General features: G+C 39.5%; 1 protein-coding gene and 1 pseudogene across 1 annotated transcript; both read right to left on the minus strand.

The window, feature by feature from the left end:
• Positions 1 to 7,564: 7,564 nt before the first annotated feature.
• On the minus strand, positions 7,565 to 14,453 carry LOC148081095 (uncharacterized; annotated as a pseudogene).
• A 2,711-nt stretch (positions 14,454 to 17,164) lies between these two features.
• LOC148081096 (uncharacterized) lies at positions 17,165 to 18,629 on the minus strand. Its single transcript, XM_087788502.1, has one exon. The coding sequence runs from the start codon at positions 18,421 to 18,423 to the stop codon at positions 17,206 to 17,208; it is 1,218 nt and encodes a 405-aa protein (XP_087644628.1). The 5' UTR covers positions 18,424 to 18,629; the 3' UTR covers positions 17,165 to 17,205.
• Positions 18,630 to 19,525: the final 896 nt, after the last annotated feature.

The raw sequence follows: 19,525 nt of genomic DNA on the forward strand, positions 1-19,525 counted from the left end.
ATGCAGAAAAGAAGGATATACAGAGCTCGGTGTCTAAAACTCCTCCAGCATTCTCAGCCTATAGCAGCTAAGATAAACAGTTTTGTTAGTTATAGCAGCTAAAGATAAACAGTTAAGTTAGTTATAGGCTTTATCGAAAAGTAAGGTTTTAAGATTGTTATTAAACATAGAGAGGGTGTCTGCCCTCCGGACTGAAGCCGGTAGTTTGTTCCACAGCAGAGGGGCTTGAAAACTGAAGGCCCTGGCTCCGAATCTACATTTAGAGATTTGTGGTATAACTAATAGATCAGAGTTTAAGGATCGTAAGGTCCTTGAGGGTTGGTAAGTTTGGATTAAATCTTTAATGTATGTTGGTGCTAGACCATGTAAGGCTTTATCGGTTAGGAGAAGGATTTTAAATTGTATTCTAAATTCTACAGGAAGCCAATGTAGGGAAGACAGTACAGGGGAAATGTGTTCGCGCCTCTTAGTCTTAGTCCGAACACGAGCTGCAGAGTTCTGAATGAGCTGAAGAGTTCTGAGAGACTTTTTAGAACATCCTGAGAGAAGAGAGTTACAATAGTCCAGCCTGGAGGTTACAAAAGCATGGATGAGCTTCTCAGCAGCATCTAAAGGAAGGAAGTGCCTGATTTTTGAAATGTTACGAAGGTGGAAGTAAGCAGTCCGTGATATTTGTTTTTTGTGTGAGTTAAATGACAAGTCCTCGTCAAAGCATACACCCAGATTCTTTACAGCGGTGCTAGTAGCAGGAGCAAGTCCATTTTGTAAAGCTAGATCATTAGTAAATGATTGTCTGAGATGTTGCGGACCAACTAGTAAAACCTCAGTCTTTTCCGAGTTCAGTAGGAGGAAGTTTTTGGTCATCCAGGACTTGATATCTGTAATACAGGACTGTAATTGTGTTAGCTGATTTCTTTCATCTGGCTTCATGGACAAGTAAAGTTGGGTGTCATCAGCATAACAGTGAAAATGTATAGAGTGTCTTCTAATCAAGTCCCCTAGTGGGAGCATATAGATTGTGAATAGTAAAAGGACCAAGAACAGAACCTTGTGGGACACCATAGCTGATCTTAGTGTGTGTCGATGAGAGGTGGTTGACATGTACATAGTGCGTTCTATCCGACAGGTAAGATTTAAACCAGTTAAGAGCAGTTCCACGAATGCATAAATGGTTTTCTAGCCTCTGTAGAAGGATTTGGTGGTCGACAGTGTCAAATGCAGCACTGAGATCTAGAAGAACAAGAACTGAAACATGGCCCTGATCAGAGGCCATCAGTAGGTCGTTACTTACTTTTACCAGGGCGGTCTCTGTGCTGTGGTGTTCCCTAAAACCAGACTGAAACACCTCAAATTGATCATTGTCCTGGAGATAATCACAGAGCTGACTTGTTACCACTTTCTCCAGAAGTTTTGAAATGAAGACAAGATTAGAGATAGGCTCTAACTATAGTTAGTGAGGACCTCTGGATCAAGAGTGGGTTTTTTAAGCAGAGGTTTAATTACTGCAACTTTAAAAATCTGAGGCACATAGCCGGATGTTATTGACAGGTTAATAATGTCAAGTATGAAAGTGCTAAGTAAGGGGAACAGTTCTTTAAGTAGCCATGTGGGAATAGGATCGAGAAGACATGTTGTGGACTTTGAGGAGGAAACAACCTGGGACAGCTGTCGAGGACTCACTGGTAGAAAGGAGTCAAAATATGTATCAGTCATAGTGTCTGTGTCCGGTGAGGCTGCACTGGTTGTATTAGAAGAATCTAGGAGGTCTTGAATCTTTCCTCTGATAGTTACAATTTTTTCATTAAAAAAGTTCATGAAGTCACTGCTACTGAGATGAGGAGGGATGGACTGATGGACTGATGGACTGATGGACTGCTCAATGGACTGATGGCTCCGTGTCAGCCTGGCTACAGTGCTGAATAAGAACTTGGGGTTATTCTTATTTGCTTCTATAAGTGATGAGTAGTAGCTGGCTCTGGCTTTCCGAAGAGATGCCTTGTATATTTTTAACTTATCCTGCCAGTCCTGGTAGAATTCATTATGTTTTGATGAACGCCATTTCTTCTCTAGTCGTCTAGAAACCTATTTAATTTACGTGTTTCCTGAGTATACCAGGGAGCAAGACTACTTCTGTTAACATTCTTTTGAGTTAGTGGTGCGATTAAGTCAAGCGTATTATGCAACGAGTCTGTAAAACTGCCCACAAAGTAATCAATGTCGGGGTGACTATGGGTAGAGTTTCTTGACACACTGAGGCTAGGGAATTGTTTCCATAAACTTGGTAACGGCACTTTCAGACAGACATCTTTTGAGAGTGCTCCTGCTCTGTAGACTTGGCTCATTTAAAATGAAATCAAAGGTTATTAATTGATGGTCAAAAAGAACTGAATTCTGAGGAGAGACAATAACATTTTTAATTTCAAGTCCGTATGCTAGGACAAGATCTAATGTGTGCTTAAAACAGTGAGTCGGTTCATGTACGTACTGAGAGAAACCAAATGACTCCAGGATAGAGTTAAACCTGTTAGCTAAGCTATCATGGACCATATCAACATGGATGTTAAAGTCACCAACAATAATCACTTTATCTGATTTAAGCACCAGGCTGGTCAAGAACTCAGGGAACTCAGACAAGAATTCAGAATAAGGTCCAGGGGGACGATAGACTCCAACAAAGAGAAGTGACTGACCTGATCTCAAGGTTGTATTAGATACGCTAAGTATAATACTTTCAAAAGAGTTGAAATCACATTGTGGTCTAGTAAAGGTTGACAGACATGAGTTGATGATGGCTGCGACTCCACCTCCTCGACCAGAGCGTCGAGGGGCGTTAAAGTTAGTGTGGCTGGGTGGTGTTGATTCATTTAAAGATACGTAATCATCTATAGACAGCCAGGTTTCGGTTAAGCAGAATAAGTCAATGGTTTTATCTGATATAAGTTCATTAATTAGTGCAGCTTTTGAGGACAGGGATCGGATATTCAACAATCCACACTTAATTCTCCTGTCCTCTACAATGGTAGTATTTATTTGATTTAGATTTATTTGAATTAGATTTTCTTTACCAGCTCTTCTACTGACATTTTTACTTGGTTTTATTAAGCGGGTCAGATTGACCCTCTCTATGTGGTTAGAGGTGGGTGGCTGTTGTGGGAGAAGGGCAGAAGAGTGTGGAAGACTGCAGTTCTGCCTTCTGATCTGTGCTCTGAGTCACGTTACACTAAAACTCTCAACACTGCTAGACAAGAGAGATGCTCCTTCCAACGTGGGATGGATGCAGTCTCTCCTAAGCAGACCAGGTTTTCCCCAGAAGGTTTTCCAGTTGTTAACAAAGCCAACCCCATTTGCGGGGCACCACTCCGACAACCAGCGATTAAATGATGAATAGCGAGTAAACATATCATCATTGGCCATATAGGGAAGGGGTCCAGAGAACACTACGGAGTCCGACATTGTTCGTGCAAATGCACACACAGACTGAACGTTCACCTTGGTGACCTCCGAGCAACGTAATCGGATGTCGTTAGAGGATATTGCATTTTTTCAAAGGAAATCTTGTAAATCTTGTAAAAACTGTAAAGAGGGTTGAGAATCTTATCAGGTCCTTCCTCGTCCTCCTTTATCCACATCCACACCTCTCCTGTCATTCAAGTCAGAATGAAGGTTGTGTTAGGATATGACAACTTTACTGTAATCTATCATCTAGATTCAACACACATTTAAATAATCACTTAAATAACTGATAATCTTTCATATTTAATTCATACTAAAATAATTATTTAAATAACTGATAATCTTTCGTATTTAATTCATATAAAATAATCACTTAAATAACTGATAATATTTCGTATTTAATTCATGAATTCAATCTGAAAATCTCAGTAAACTGAGAACCTGTGTGAGAACTCGCACTGAAAGACATAACAAACCAGTGAGTTGCTGGGAACTGAACAGATTCTCTCAAGAAGAAATCTGCGGTAACTCTTCACAACGACCACGTGAGGCGGCCATCTTAGGAGAAGTGTTTAGAATCACTGACCAATCCTACATGCACTGATGACTAGAGGCGTTAACCTGAATATTCATACTATCAAGATCCACCATTTTGTGAGATCTATGCGTTCTGGCATTTGACAACAATTGTAGTGGCATTATATAAAGGTTTCATATTCGTGAAAGAAATACGTTTGAAACATATTCGTTTAGTTAAATGAATCCAAATCTTTCAAGATTACACTTTTGTCGTTCTAAGTAATTTGTAGACGGTCCCTTATCTGATGGCTCGGCTGCGGAGGCTTTTTGACGCTTTTTTTTTTGCTGCTTACATGCGATTTTTTGCACATTTTTTCTTCTCAAATGAGGGTTTAGTTCGCAGCTAGTGTCACAGTGATCACAATACTTTGGTTTCATTTGAATGACTCGTATACAAACGTTTCAGCGCGTAAAGACGGAACGTTAATAGCAAAGCAACTTGACTTGTGTACAAGTCTGTACGAACCTGGTTTCTTGGTCACCATCTCCAGCAGGGTTCTGTCTCTTTCTAGCTCTCGTTCATAGCAGAGAAGTTTGGAGAGAAAACTTGGCAGCAGATGATCGTCGACTGCAGTTATCAGCCGCTGCTTGAAGGAATCTTTCAAGCTTGAAAGTCTGTCCATGTTCATCCAACGTGTGATCCACGAACAAAGAAACTTCTACTGGTCAGAGAAGAAAGTGGAGAAAAGGGCGGAGTCAGTACAGGATTCACAGTGGGATGTGCTCACTTCCGCATGCGGAAAGGAAATGACGTCACAAGACGTAATTAGGCCTTGACATTTATTAAGGTAAGGTAAGGTAAAACTTTATTAAACTAAATAAGCTGCAATTTTATTCTTTTATATATGAGTTTTTTTCAAAACATTTCTTCAACTAACTTAAAAACTAATGTTTTGAGGGATTAATATATACTGGAAAAATTACACACAAGGAGGAGGAAAAAAGTAAATAAGTGTTATTTGTATATGTAAATGAATAATAAATACAAAATACATTTGTTAATGCATTAGAACCACATTACAGTATGACATTAGGAGATGGATCTCTCGTGAATTCATTGCTCTGTGACCCTGGTCTAGAAAAGCGCTATACAAATAAGAATTACTTACTTACTTACTGACCTTTTTTGTGAACTTGAGATAAACTCAGTGGAGTTACCTGTTACCAACTGAACATGGAATATAATGTCTTTCTGTGCCTGGAACTCCTTGAAAGGTTTTCCATTTTCCATTAGTTTCAAACAGACAAACGCCTTTTAGAAATATAACCTATTGAAAAGTATGTGTGTTAGTTGCATCAATACTTTGTTTGTTTTTGTGTATTGTCTAATTAACTTCATATGATCCACTCTTCTGTTAAGCATCGACACTGAGCATCAAAGCCTCTCACCTTCCTGACCATGGAAAATTGTAGGATCCAATGTTGTAAAACATTAGAGTGAAGGCAGGGATTGTTTTGGAATAGGGGAGACGAGGTGGGGTGATGAGGTGTCTGGGGGAGGTGTGTTGAGGGAAGAAGGAGATGTGGCTGCCGTGGGGATGAGGGCGTGGGGGGCAGGGACTGATCAAAGCGGTTGAAGAAGGTGTTAAGTTCATTAGCCCTCTCAGTAGTCCCCCCTGTGGCTTTGGTCTTTGTGTTAAGACCAGTGATGGTCCTCACACCTTCCCAGACGTCCCTCATGTTGTTCTCCCTCAGCTTTTCTTCCACCTTCCTCCTGTAGGTGTCCTTAGCTTCCCTCACACAGAGTTTTACCTCCTGCTGTGCAGCCTTCATGGCCTCCTTGTCTCTGCTCCTGAAGGCAACTTTCTTCTTGTTGAGAACAGCCTTGACTTCTCGCGTAACCCACGGCTTTTATCCAATCAGGTGTCTTAGGAGTGTAATCAGTTGATTGTCAGTCTGGTGTTGCTTGTTCAGCTGAAAACCTCATTGGTTAAACTGTACATGCTTGATCGGTTGGAACAAAAACCTGCACCCACTGCAGCTCTTTCTGGACCAGGTTCCCTACCCCTGTTCTAGAGAGAATCTGTTTATCAGTTGAATTAAGCAGATGTGTCCTTGGTTCCCAGAGACTTGCTGGCTTGCTTTTTCTTTCTCAGTGTGAGTGTCGATGTGACCTGTACTGAAGAATTTGGGTTGTTACAGTGAATAGATTTTAATGCAAGACAATGATTATTTAATATGAACTAAATATGAAAGATGATCAGTTATTAAATGATTATTTGAAATGTGTGTGTAATCTAGATGATTGATTAAAGTAAAGTTTTCACTGAGAACCGAGAATATAATTCAGAATATGGACCAGGAAGATGATAGAGTCCAGCAGAAAAGAAGTGACTGACCTGATCTCAAGGTTGTTTGTTGACCATTGCCCAGGCATATTGAAGCAGCTTCAGCACAAATATCATCCGCACAAACATCTTCGACGCTATTTCAGACTCAGAAAACTGTATAGGCTTCACAGTGGGCTCTGTTACATGATTTTGGAGAAATGAAGGGCTATCTTAGTTCATGTCAGGTCAGACTCGAAAAAAAAAAGGAAATCTTGGCTCGCTCTCTCCTCAGAGGTAACTTATCTTTCTGGCAGATGCAGGACCAATTTGTCAGGTTAGAATCTGACGCTTTAACAATAATGAGAAATTACATCTTGGTTAAAAGACACACATTTAATTGTACAATACAATTAGAGAAAGACCAGCAGAGTTTCCAGTTCTGTTGAGGTTGAGAGTTGAGGTTGCTGTTATATCTCCATCCCAGTTTCACAAGTCGTTAATTATGTTACTTCCATGGTCTCCCTGAAACAAAAGCTTCAAACAAATGTATTACCCTCAAGGTCAGAGGTGGATCACTCCTCAGTCCAGTTCCTTGCACTGAGACATCTTAGCTTAAAACTTAAATTCAACCTTCACACATGCAACAGAAAACAATATACAATTTTATTAATGCAAAATGTGGTTAAGTAAAATAATTGATAAACATATTTTAGTCAACATTTTTCCATCACTTTTATTCTGCACTGACAACAATAAAATGACATGTTGTATTTACAACATTGTAAATAACAGTTTATAATTCTGAATTAAAAATAATTCTGTATTTCTCAAGGTAAACTATGGGAGGTGGTCCCATTATAACGTAAAAAAACAACCTCTTAACAAGGAATATTTGTTCTAAAGTGGAGGCGATACCTTTAGTAATATCCTGAGGCTTTGAAGGCACTACAAACAGAGGAGAGGCTTTTCTCTTTCGTGAGTTTTCATGTGTGTTTTCATATTTCTTCTCTGACTTAAAGATTTTAAAATATGTTTTTTTCAGGGTCAGTGTACAAGCAGAACAATTACCAGGCAAATCATTCTTTTCTAACTCATGAATACTCATTTGTTTCTTTAGAGCCCAACTCTGTTCAAAGGACTCATCACACTGAGACAAAAGGTTTTTCTCCAGTGTGTGTTCTCATGTGTCGGGTCAGGCTCTCTCTGTCATTAAATGATTTACCACACTGAGAGCAGACAAAAGGTTTTTCTCTATTGTGAGTTCTCATGTGTTTCTTCAAACTCTCTCTCCAAGTAAAACATTTATCACACTGCAAGCAGACGAAAGGTTTTTCTCCAGTATGAGTTCTCATGTGTGATCTCAAACGTTTTGCACATGCATAACAATTACCACACAGTGAGCAAATGAAAGGTTTTTCTCCAGTGTGAGTTCTCATGTGTATCTTAAAATACCCTCTATCAGTAAAAGATTTACCACATTGAGAGCAGGTAAAAGGTTTTTCTCCAGTGTGAGTTCTCATGTGATTCTTCAAACTCCCTCTATCAGTAAAAGATTTACCACATTGAGAGCAGGTAAAAGGTTTTTCTCCAGTGTGAGTTCTCATGTGTTTCTTCAAATTCCCTCTAACAGTAAATGATTTACCACACTGCGAGCAAGTGTAAGGTTTTTCTCCAGTGTGAGTTCTCAAGTGTACATTCAGGTTCCCTCTGTTTTTAAATGATTGACCACACTGAGAGCAGGTGAAAGGGTTTTCTCCAGTGTGTGTTCTCATGTGTTTTTTGAAGCTAAATGCACATGCATAACAATTGCCACACTGCGAGCAAGTGAAAGGTTTTTCTCCGGTGTGTGTTCTCATATGCATCTTCAAACTCGCTCTCCGTTTAAATGAATTACCACACTGAGAGCAGGTAAAAGGTTTTTCTCCAGTGTGAGTTCTCAAGTGTACGTTCAGGTTCCCCCTCTGACTAAATGATTTACCACACTGAGAGCATATAAAAGGTTTTTCTCCAGTGTGAGTTCTCATGTGTATCTTCAAACTAATTGGACGTGCATAACAATTACCACACTGCGGGCAAATGAAAGGGTTTTCTCCAGTGTGCTGACTCATATGTACCTTCAAACTCCCTCTCAGAGTAAATGATTTACCACATTGAGAGCAGCTAAAAGGTTTTTCTCCATTGTGAGTTCTCATGTGTGTCTTCAGATTCCCTTTCTGAGTAAAAGATTTACCACACTGCGAGCAGGTAAAAGGTTTTTCTCCATTGTGAGTTCTCATGTGTCTCTTCAGGCTCTTTCTCTTAACAAAACCTTTTCCACAATGAGAACAACTTAAAGGTCCTAGAGAGCAGACTTTTGTGTGGATAGTCAGTCCAGATTTAGAAGAACATTTCTTCCCACATCCAGAGCAGATCAGTGATTTGTGATCTTCATCTTTCTTCTCACTGACATGAACTTTTGGAATCTCCACAGAGTTTGAACCTGACTGAGTGTTACTGGTTTCTCTCCAGTCTTCACTGTCATCAGTGTCAGATTCAGAAGACAGCCCCCTCTGGTGGTCAGGATGGAGAGGTGTATGCAAGTAGCTGGCTGGTTCTGGTCCTCCACAGTTGTCTCCATCATCTTCTGCCTTCATTTGTGGAGTCAAGTTGTTGGTGTCGTTGTCATATTCATTCTTCACATCAACAGGAGTGTGGAAGAACTGGGAGGCATTTTCTTCTTCATCTTGTATATTCTCCGCCTCTTCTTCTTTAATGAGTTCATGTTCTTGTTCCTCCTTAATCAGACTGAAGCTGCACTTCTGTTCCTCAACTTCTTCTTTGATCACCAGCAGCTGATGAACATCTGCAGCGACACAAACACACCTGAGTCACTGACCAATCAAATATTGATGAACTCTTGTTGGTGTTGTATCAGTAGCAAGGTATATATTTGAAATTCACAAGTCAGTGATTACATTTTACAGTTATTAAGCATCTCGTAATACTGTCATGTTATATCATTTATCACTGCTAGGAAAGTCTGATCCCGGTGTAATATCTGTGTTATCAGTAAGATTAAAAATAATCATTGGATTGTATTTTTACGTACACACAGACACTTTATTGATCCTCAAAGGAAAAACTATCCATTTATCTACATATGTTATAAGATCAGGTCTAATGGAAGAAAATTACGTTAACATAAGTTAAATATTGAGTTTAATTCTCAGCAAATTTACAAGCTTAGAGGAAAAATGTACACATTTACACTCGTCTGAACTCCTTTATAACAGTGTGATCTATGTCAAAAAATATTTTAAAAGAACGATTATAAACTATTAATAAAGTCTCAATTGATGTTTTCTGATGACGTGGTGAAGATCCTGGATCAGCAGCAGCTCTGGAGGTGGAGCCCTGGGGCTCCGGGAGAGAAATAAAAAGGTGTGGGTTTAAACTGCACAGGTGATGAATGTAATGCAGAAAAGAAGGATATACAGAGCTCGGTGTCTAAAACTCCTCCAGCATTCTCAGCCTATAGCAGCTAAGATAAACAGTTTTGTTAGTTATAGCAGCTAAAGATAAACAGTTAAGTTAGTTATAGGCTTTATCGAAAAGTAAGGTTTTAAGATTGTTTTTAAACATAGAGAGAGTGTCTGCCCTCCGGACTGAAGCCGGTAGTTTGTTCCACAGCAGAGGGGCTTGAAAACTGAAGGCCCTGGCTCCGAATCTACATTTAGAGATTTGTGGTATAACTAATAGATCAGAGTTTAAGGATCGTAAGGTCCTTGAGGGTTGGTAAGTTTGGATTAAATCTTTAATGTATGTTGGTGCTAGACCATGTAAGGCTTTATAGGTTAGGAGAAGGATTTTAAATTGTATTCTAAATTCTACAGGAAGCCAATGTAGGGAAGACAGTACAGGGGAAATGTGTTCGCGCCTCTTAGTCTTAGTCCGAACACGAGCTGCAGAGTTCTGAATGAGCTGAAGAGTTCTGAGAGACTTTTTAGAACATCCTGAGAGAAGAGAGTTACAATAGTCCAGCCTGTAGGTTACAAAAGCATGGATGAGCTTCTCAGCAGCATCTAAAGGAAGGAAGTGCCTGATTTTTGAAATGTTACGAAGGTGGAAGTAAGCAGTCCGTGAGATTTGTTTTATGTGTGAGTTAAATGACAAGTCCTCGTCAAAGCATACACCCAGATTCTTTACAGCGGTGCTAGTAGCAGGAGCAAGTCCATTTTGTAAAGCTAGATCATTAGTAAATGATTGTCTGAGATGTTGCGGACCAACTAGTAAAACCTCAGTCTTTTCCGAGTTCAGTAGGAGGAAGTTTTTGGTCATCCAGGACTTGATATCTGTAATACAGGACTGTAATTGTGTTAGCTGATTTCTTTCATCTGGCTTCATGGACAAGTAAAGTTGGGTGTCATCAGCATAACAGTGAAAGTTTATAGAGTGTCTTCTAATCAAGTCCCCTAGTGGGAGCATATAGATTGTGAATAGTATTGGACCAAGAACAGAACCTTGTGGGACACCATAGCTGACCTTAGTGTGTGTCGATGAGAGGTGGTTGACATGTACATAGTGCGTTCTATCCGACAGGTAAGATTTAAACCAGTTAAGAGCAGTTCCACGAATGCCTATATGGTTTTCTAGCCTCTGTAGAAGGATTTGGTGGTCGACAGTGTCAAATGCAGCACTGAGATCTAGAAGAACAAGAACTGAAACATGGCCCTGATCAGAGGCCATCAGTAGGTCGTTACTTACTTTTACCAGGGCGGTCTCTGTGCTGTGGTGTTCCCTAAAACCAGACTGAAACACCTCAAATTGATCATTGTCCTGGAGATAATCACAGAGCTGACTTGTTACCACTTTCTCCAGAAGTTTTGAAATGAAGACAAGATTAGAGATAGGCTCTAACTATAGTTAGTGAGGACCTCTGGATCAAGAGTGGGTTTTTTAAGCAGAGGTTTAATTACTGCAACTTTAAAAATCTGAAGCACATAGCCGGATGTTATTGACAAGTTAATAATGTCAAGTATGAAAGTGCTAAGTAAGGGGAACAGTTCTTTAAGTAGCCATGTGGGAATAGGATCGAGAAGACATGTTGTGGACTTTGAGGAGGAAACAACCTGGGACAGCTGTCGAGGACTCACTGGTAGAAAGGAGTCAAAATATGTATCAGTCATAGTGTCTGTGTCCGGTGAGGCTGCACTGGTTGTATTAGAAGAATCTAGGAGGTCTTGAATCTTTCCTCTGATAGTTACAATTTTTTCATTAAAAAAGTTCATGAAGTCACTGCTACTGAGATGAGGAGGGATGGACTGATGGACTGATGGACTGCTCAATGGACTGATGGCTCCGTGTCAGCCTGGCTACAGTGCTGAATAAGAACTTGGGGTTATTCTTATTTGCTTCTATAAGTGATGAGTAGTAGCTGGCTCTGGCTTTCCGAAGAGATGCCTTGTATATTTTTAACTTATCCTGCCAGTCCTGGTAGAATTCATTATGTTTTGATGAACGCCATTTCTTCTCTAGTCGTCTACAAACCTATTTAATTTACGTGTTTCCTGAGTATACCAGGGAGCAAGACTACTTCTGTTAACAGTCTTTTGAGTTAGTGGTGCGATTGAGTCAAGCGTATTATGCAACGAGTCTGTAAAACTGCCCACAAAGTTATCAATGTCGGGGTGACTATGGGTAGAGTTTCTTGACACACTGAGGCTAGGGAATTGTTTCCATAAACTTGGTAACGGCACTTTCAGACAGACATCTTTTGAGAGTGCTCCTGCTCTGTAGACTTGGGTCTTTTAAAATGAAATCAAAGGTTATTAATTGATGGTCAGAGAGAACTGAATTCTGAGGAGAGACAATAACATTTTTAATTTCAAGTCCGTATGCTAGGACAAGATCTAATGTGTGCTTAAAACAGTGAGTCGGTTCATGTACGTACTGAGAGAAACCAAATGACTCCAGGATAGAGTTAAACCTGTTAGCTAAGCTATCATGGACCATATCAACATGGATGTTAAAGTCACCAACAATAATCACTTTATCTGATTTAAGCACCAGGCTGGTCAAGAACTCAGGGAACTCAGACAAGAATTCAGAATAAGGTCCAGGGGGACGATAGACTCCAACAAAGAGAAGTGACCTGATCTCAAGGTTGTATTAGATACGCTAAGTATAATACTTTCAAAAGAGTTGAAATCACATTGTGGTCTAGTAAAGGTTGACAGACATGAGTTGATGATGGCTGCGACTCCACCTCCTCGACCAGAGCGTCGAGGGGCGTTAAAGTTAGTGTGGCTGGGTGGTGTTGATTCATTTAAAGATACGTAATCATCTATAGACAGCCAGGTTTCGGTTAAGCAGAATAAGTCAATGGTTTTATCTGATATAAGTTCATTAATTAGTGCAGCTTTTGAGGACAGGAATCGGATATTCAACAATCCACACTTAATTCTCCTGTCCTCTACAATGGTAGTATTTATTTGATTTAGATTTGTTTGAATTAGATTTTCTTTACCAGCTCTTCTACTGACATTTTTACTTGGTTTTATTAAGCGGGTCAGATTGACCCTCTCTATGTGGTTAGAGGCGGGTGGCTGTTGTGGGAGAAGGGCAGAAGAGTGTGGAAGACTGCAGTTCTGCCTTCTGATCTGTGCTCTGAGTCACGTTACACTAAAACTCTCAACACTGCTAGACAAGAGAGATGCTCCTTCCAACGTGGGATGGATGCAGTCTCTCCTAAGCAGACCAGGTTTTCCCCAGAAGGTTTTCCAGTTGTTAACAAAGCCAACCCCATTTGCGGGGCACCACTCCGACAACCAGCGATTAAATGATGAATAGCGAGTAAACATATCATCATTGGCCATATAGGGAAGGGGTCCAGAGAACACTACGGAGTCCGACATTGTTCGTGCAAATGCACACACAGACTGAACGTTCACCTTGGTGACCTCCGAGCGACGTAATCGGATGTCGTTAGAGGATATTGCATTTTTTCAAAGGAAATCTTGTAAATCTTGTAAAAACTGTAAAGAGGGTTGAGAATCTTATCAGGTCCTTCCTCGTCCTCCTTTATCCACATCCACACCTCTCCTGTCATTCAAGTCAGAATGAAGGTTGTGTTAGGATATGACAACTTTACTGTAATCTATCATCTAGATTCAACACACATTTAAATAATCACTTAAATAACTTGATAATCTTTCATATTTAATTCATACTAAAATAATTATTTAAATAACTGATAATCTTTCGTATTTAATTCATATAAAATAATCACTTAAATAACTGATAATATTTCGTATTTAATTCATGAATTCAATCTGAAAATCTGAGTAAACTGAGAACATGTGTGAGAACTCGCACTGAAAGACATAACAAACCAGTGAGTTGCTGGGAACTGAACAGATTCTCTCAAGAAGAAATCTGCGGTAACTCTTCACAACGACCACGTGAGGCGGCCATCTTAGGAGAAGTGTTTAGAATCACTGACCAATCCTACATGCACTGATGACTAGAGGCGTTAACCTGAATATTCATACTATCAAGATCCACCATTTTGTGAGATCATTGCGTTCTGGCATTTGTCAACAATTGTAGTGGCATTATATAAAGGTTTCATATTCGTGAAAGAAATACGTTTGAAACATATTCGTTTAGTTTAATGAATCCAAATCTTTCAAGATTACATTTTTGTCGTTCTAAGTAATTTGTAGACGGCCCCTTATCTGATGTCTCGGCTGCGGAGGCTTTTTGACGCTTTTTTTTTGCTGTTACTTCCAATTTTATCACATTTTTTCTTCTCAAATGAGGGTTTAGTTCGCAGCTAGTGTCACAGTGATCACAATACTTTGGTTTCATTTGAATGACTCGTATACAAACGTTTCAGCGCGTAAAGACGGAACGTTAATAGCAAAGCAACTTGACTTGTGTACAAGTCTGTACGAACCTGGTTTCTTGGTCACCATCTCCAGCAGGGTTCTGTCTCTTTCTAGCTCTCGTTCATAGCAGAGAAGTTTGGAGAGAAAACTTGGCAGCAGATGATCGTCGACTGCAGTTATCAGCCGCTGCTTGAAGGAATCTTTCAAGCTTGAAAGTCTGTCCATGTTCATCCAACGTGTGATCCACGAACAAAGAAACTTCTACTGGTCAGAGAAGAAAGTGGAGAAAAGGGCGGAGTCAGTACAGGATTCACAGTGGGATGTGCTCACTTCCGCATGCGGAAAGGAAATGACGTCACAAGACGTAATTAGGCCTTGACATTTATTAAGGTAAGGCAAGGTAAAACTTTATTAAACTAAATAAGCTGCAATTTTATTCTTTTATATATGAGTTTTTTTCAAAACATTTCTTTAACTAACTTAAAAACAAATGATTTAAGCGATTAATATATACTGGAAAAATTACACACAAGGAGGAGGAAAAAAGTAAATAAGTGTTATTTGTATATGTAAATGAATAATAAATACAAAATACATTTGTTAATGCATTAGAACCACATTACAGTATGACATTAGGAGATGGATCTCTCGTGAATTCATTGCTCTGTGACCCTGGTCTAGAAAAGCGCTATACAAATAAGAATTACTTACTTACTTACTGACCTTTTTTGTGAACTTGAGATAAACTCAGTGGAGTTACCTGTTACCAACTTAACATGGAATATAATGTCTTTCTGTGCCTGGAACTCCTTGAAAGGTTTTCCATTTTCCATTAGTTTCAAACAGACAAACGCCTTTTAGAAATATAACCTATTGAAAAGTATGTGTGTTAGTTGCATCAATACTTTGTTTGTTTTTGTGTATTGTCTAATTAACTTCATATGATCCACTCTTCTGTAAAGCATCGACACTGAGCATCAAAGCCTCTCACCTTCCTGACCATGGAAAATTGTAGGATCCAATGTTGTAAAACATTAGAGTGAAGGCAGGGATTGTTTTGGAATAGGGGAGACGAGGTGGGGTGATGAGGTGTCTGGGGGGAGGTGTGTTGAGGGAAGAAGGAAATGTGGCTGCCGTGGGGGGCAGGGACTGATCAAAGCGGTTGAAGAAGGTGTTAAGTTCATTAGCCCTCTCAGTAGTCCCCCCTGTGGCTTTGGTCTTTGTGTTAAGACCAGTGATGGTCCTCACACCTTCCCAGACGTCCCTCATGTTGTTCTCCCTCAGCTTTTCTTCCACCTTCCTCCTGTAGGTGTCCTTAGCTTCCCTCACACAGAGTTTTACCTCCTGCTGTGCAGCCTTCATGGCCTCCTTGTCTCTGCTCCTGAAGGCAACTTTCTTCTTGTTGAGAACAGCCTTGACTTCTCGCGTAACCCACGGCTTTTATCCAATCAGGTGTCTTAGGAGTGTAATCAGTTGATTGTCAGTCTGGTGTTGCTTGTTCAGCTGAAAACCTCATTGGTTAAACTGTACATGCTTGATCGGTTGGAACAAAAACCTGCACCCAATACGGCTCTTTCTGGACCAGGTTCCCTACCCCTGGTCTAGAGAGAATCTGTTTATCAGTTGAATTAAGCAGATGTGTCCTTGGTTCCCAGAGACTTGCTGGCTTGCTTTTTCTTTCTCAGTGTGAGTGTCGATGTGACCTGTACTGAAGAATTTGGGTTGTTACAGTGAATAGATTTTAATGCAAGACAATGATTATTTAATATGAACTAAATATGAAAGATGATCAGTTATTAAATGATTATTTGAAATGTGTGTGTAATCTAGATGATTGATTAAAGTAAAGTTTTCACTGAGAACCGAGAATATAATTCAGAATATGGACCAGGAAGATGATAGAGTCCAGCAAAAAAGAAGTGACGGACCTGATCTCAAGGTTGTTTGTTGACCATTGCCCAGGCATATTGAAGCAGCTTCAGCACAAATATCATCCGCACAAACATCCTCAACGGTATTTCAGACTCAGAAAACTGTATAGGCTTCACAGTGGACTCTGTTACATGGTTTTGGAGAAATGAAGGGCTATCTTAGTTCATGTCAGAACCAGATGTTGGGACGAAACAAAAAAGGAAATCTTGGCTCGCTCTCTCCTCAGAGGTAACTTATCTTTCTGGCAGATGCAGGACCAATTTGTCAGGTTAGAATCTGACGCATTAACAATAATGAGAAATTACATCTTGGTTAAAAGACACACATTTAATTGTACAATACAATTAGAGAAAGACCAGCAGAGTTTCCAGTTCTGTTGAGGTTGAGAGTTGAGGTTGCTGTTATATCTCCATCCCAGTTTCACAAGTCGTTAATTATGTTACTTCCATGGTCTCCCTGAAACAAAAGCTTCAAACAAATGTATTACCCTCAAGGTCAGAGGTGGATCACTCCTCAGTCCAGTTCCTTGCACTGAGACATCTTAGCTTAAAACTTAAATTCAACCTTCACACATGCAACAGAAAACAATATACAATTTTATTAATGCAAAATGTGGTTAAGTAAAATAATTGATAAACATATTTTAGTCAACATTTTTCCCATCACTTTTATTCTGCACTGACAACAATAAATTGACATGTTGTATTTACAACATTGTCAATAACAGTTTATAATTCTGAATTAAAAATAATTCTGTGTTTCTCAAGGTAAACTATGGGAGGTGGTCCCATTATAACGTAAAAAAATAAGGAATTAACAAGGAATATTTGTTCTAAAGTGGAGGCGATACCTTTAGTAATATCCTGAGGCTTTGAAGGCACTACAAACAGAGGAGAGGCTTTTCTCTTTCGTGAGTTTTCATGTGTGTTTTCATATTTCCTCTCTGACTTAAAGATTTTAAAAGATGTTTTTTTCAGGGCCAGTGGACAAGCAGAACAATTACCAGGCAAATCATTATTTTCTAACTCGTGAATACTTGTTTGTTTCATTAGAGCTCAACTCTGTTCAAAGGACTTATCACACTGAGAGCAGGTATACGGTCTTCATCCTGTGTGAGTTCTCATGTGTTTCTTCAAACTCTCTCTCCAAGTAAAACATTTATCACACTGCAAGCAGACGAAAGGTTTTTCTCCAGTATGAGTTCTCATGTGTGATCTCAAACGTTTTGCACATGCATAACAATTACCACACAGTGAGCAAATGAAAGGTTTTTCTCCAGTGTGAGTTCTCATGTGTATCTTCAAATACCCTCTATCAGTAAAAGATTTACCACATTGAGAGCAGGTAAAAGGTTTTTCTCCAGTGTGAGTTCTCATGTGTTTCTTCAAATACCTTCTATCAGTAAAAGATTTACCACATTGAGAGCAGGTAAAAGGTTTTTCTCCAGTGTGAGTTCTCATGTGTTTCTTCAAATACCCTCCATCAGTAAAAGATTTACCACATTGAGAGCAGGTAAAAGGTTTTTCTCCAGTGTGAGTTCTCATGTGTTTGTTCAAATTCCCTCTAACAGTAAATGATTTTCCACACTGCGAGCAAGTGTAAGGTTTTTCTCCAGTGTGAGTTCTCAAGTGTACATTCAGGCTCCCTCTGTTTTTAAATGATTGACCACACTGAGAGCAGGTGAAAGGGTTTTCTCCAGTGTGTGTTCTCATGTGTTTTTTGAAGCTAAATGCACATGCATAACAATTGCCACACTGCGAGCAAGTGAAAGGTTTTTCTCCAGTGTGCTGACTCATATGTATCTTCAAACTCCCTCTCAGAGTAAATGATTTACCACATTGAGAGCAGCTAAAAGGTTTTTCTCCATTGTGAGTTCTCATGTGTGTCTTCAGATTCCCATTCTGAGTAAAAGATTTACCACACTGCGAGCAGGTAAAAGGTTTTTCTCCAGTGTGAGTTCTCATGTGTCTCTTCAGGCTCTTTCTCTTTACAAAACCTTTTCCACAATGAGAACAACTTAAAGGTCCTAGAGAGCAGACTTTTGTGTGGATAGTCAGTCCAGATTTAGAAGAACATTTCTTCCCACATCCAGAGCAGATCAGTGATTTGTGATCTTTATCTTTCTTCTCACTGACATGAACTTTTGGAATCTCCACAGAGTTTGATCCTGACTGAGTGTTACTGGTTTCTCTCCAGTCTTCACTGTCATCGGTGTCAGATTCAGAAGACAGCCCCCTCTGGTGGTCAGGATGGAGAGGTGTATGCAAGTAGCTGGCTGGTTCTGGTCCTCCACAGTTGTCTCCATCATCTTCTGCCTTCATTTGTGGAGTCAGGTTGTTGGTGTCATCATCATATTCATTCTTCACATCAACAGGAGTGTGGAAGAACTGGGAGGCATTTTCTTCTTCATCTTGTATATTCTCCGCCTCTTCTTCTTTAATGAGTTCATGTTCTTGTTCCTCCTTAATCAGACTGAAGCTGCACTTCTGTTCCTCAACTTCTTCTTTGATCACCAGCAGCTGCTGAACATCTGCAGCGACACAAACACACCTGAGTCACTGACCAATCAAATATTGATGAACTCTTGTTGGTGTTGTATCAGTAGCAAGGTATATATTTGAAATTCACAAGTCAGTGATTACATTTTACAGTTATTAAGCATCTCGTAATACTGTCATGTTATATCATTTATCACTGCTAGGAAAGTCTGATCCCTGTGTAATATCTGTGTTATCAGTAAGATTAAAAATAATCATTGGATTGTATTTTTACGTACACACAGACACTTTATTGATCCTCAAAGGAAAAACTATCCATTTATCTACATATGTTATAAGATCAGGTCTAATGGAAGAAAATTACGTTAACATAAGTTAAATATTGAGTTTAATTCTCAGCAAATTTACAAGCTTAGAGGAAAAATGTACACATTTACACTCGTCTGAACTCCTTTATAACAGTGTGATCTATGTCAAAAAATATTTTAAAAGAACGATTATAAACTATTAATAAAGTCTCAATTGATGTTTTCTGATGACGTGGTGAAGATCCTGGATCAGCAGCAGCTCTGGAGGTGGAGCCCTGGGGCTCCGGGAGAGAAATAAAAAGGTGTGGGTTTAAACTGCACAGGTGATGAATGTAATGCAGAAAAGAAGGATATACAGAGCTCGGTGTCTAAAACTCCTCCAGCATTCTCAGCCTATAGCAGCTAAGATAAACAGTTTTGTTAGTTATAGCAGCTAAAGATAAACAGTTAAGTTAGTTATAGGCTTTATCGAAAAGTAAGGTTTTAAGATTGTTTTTAAACATAGAGAGAGTGTCTGCCCTCCGGACTGAAGCCGGTAGTTTGTTCCACAGCAGAGGGGCTTGAAAACTGAAGGCCCTGGCTCCGAATCTACATTTAGAGATTTGTGGTATAACTAA

The sequence above is a fragment of the Callionymus lyra genome, chromosome 4 (genome assembly GCF_982586985.1).
Source record: "Callionymus lyra chromosome 4, fCalLyr1.hap1.1, whole genome shotgun sequence".
Lineage (NCBI taxonomy): Eukaryota > Metazoa > Chordata > Actinopteri > Syngnathiformes > Callionymidae > Callionymus > Callionymus lyra.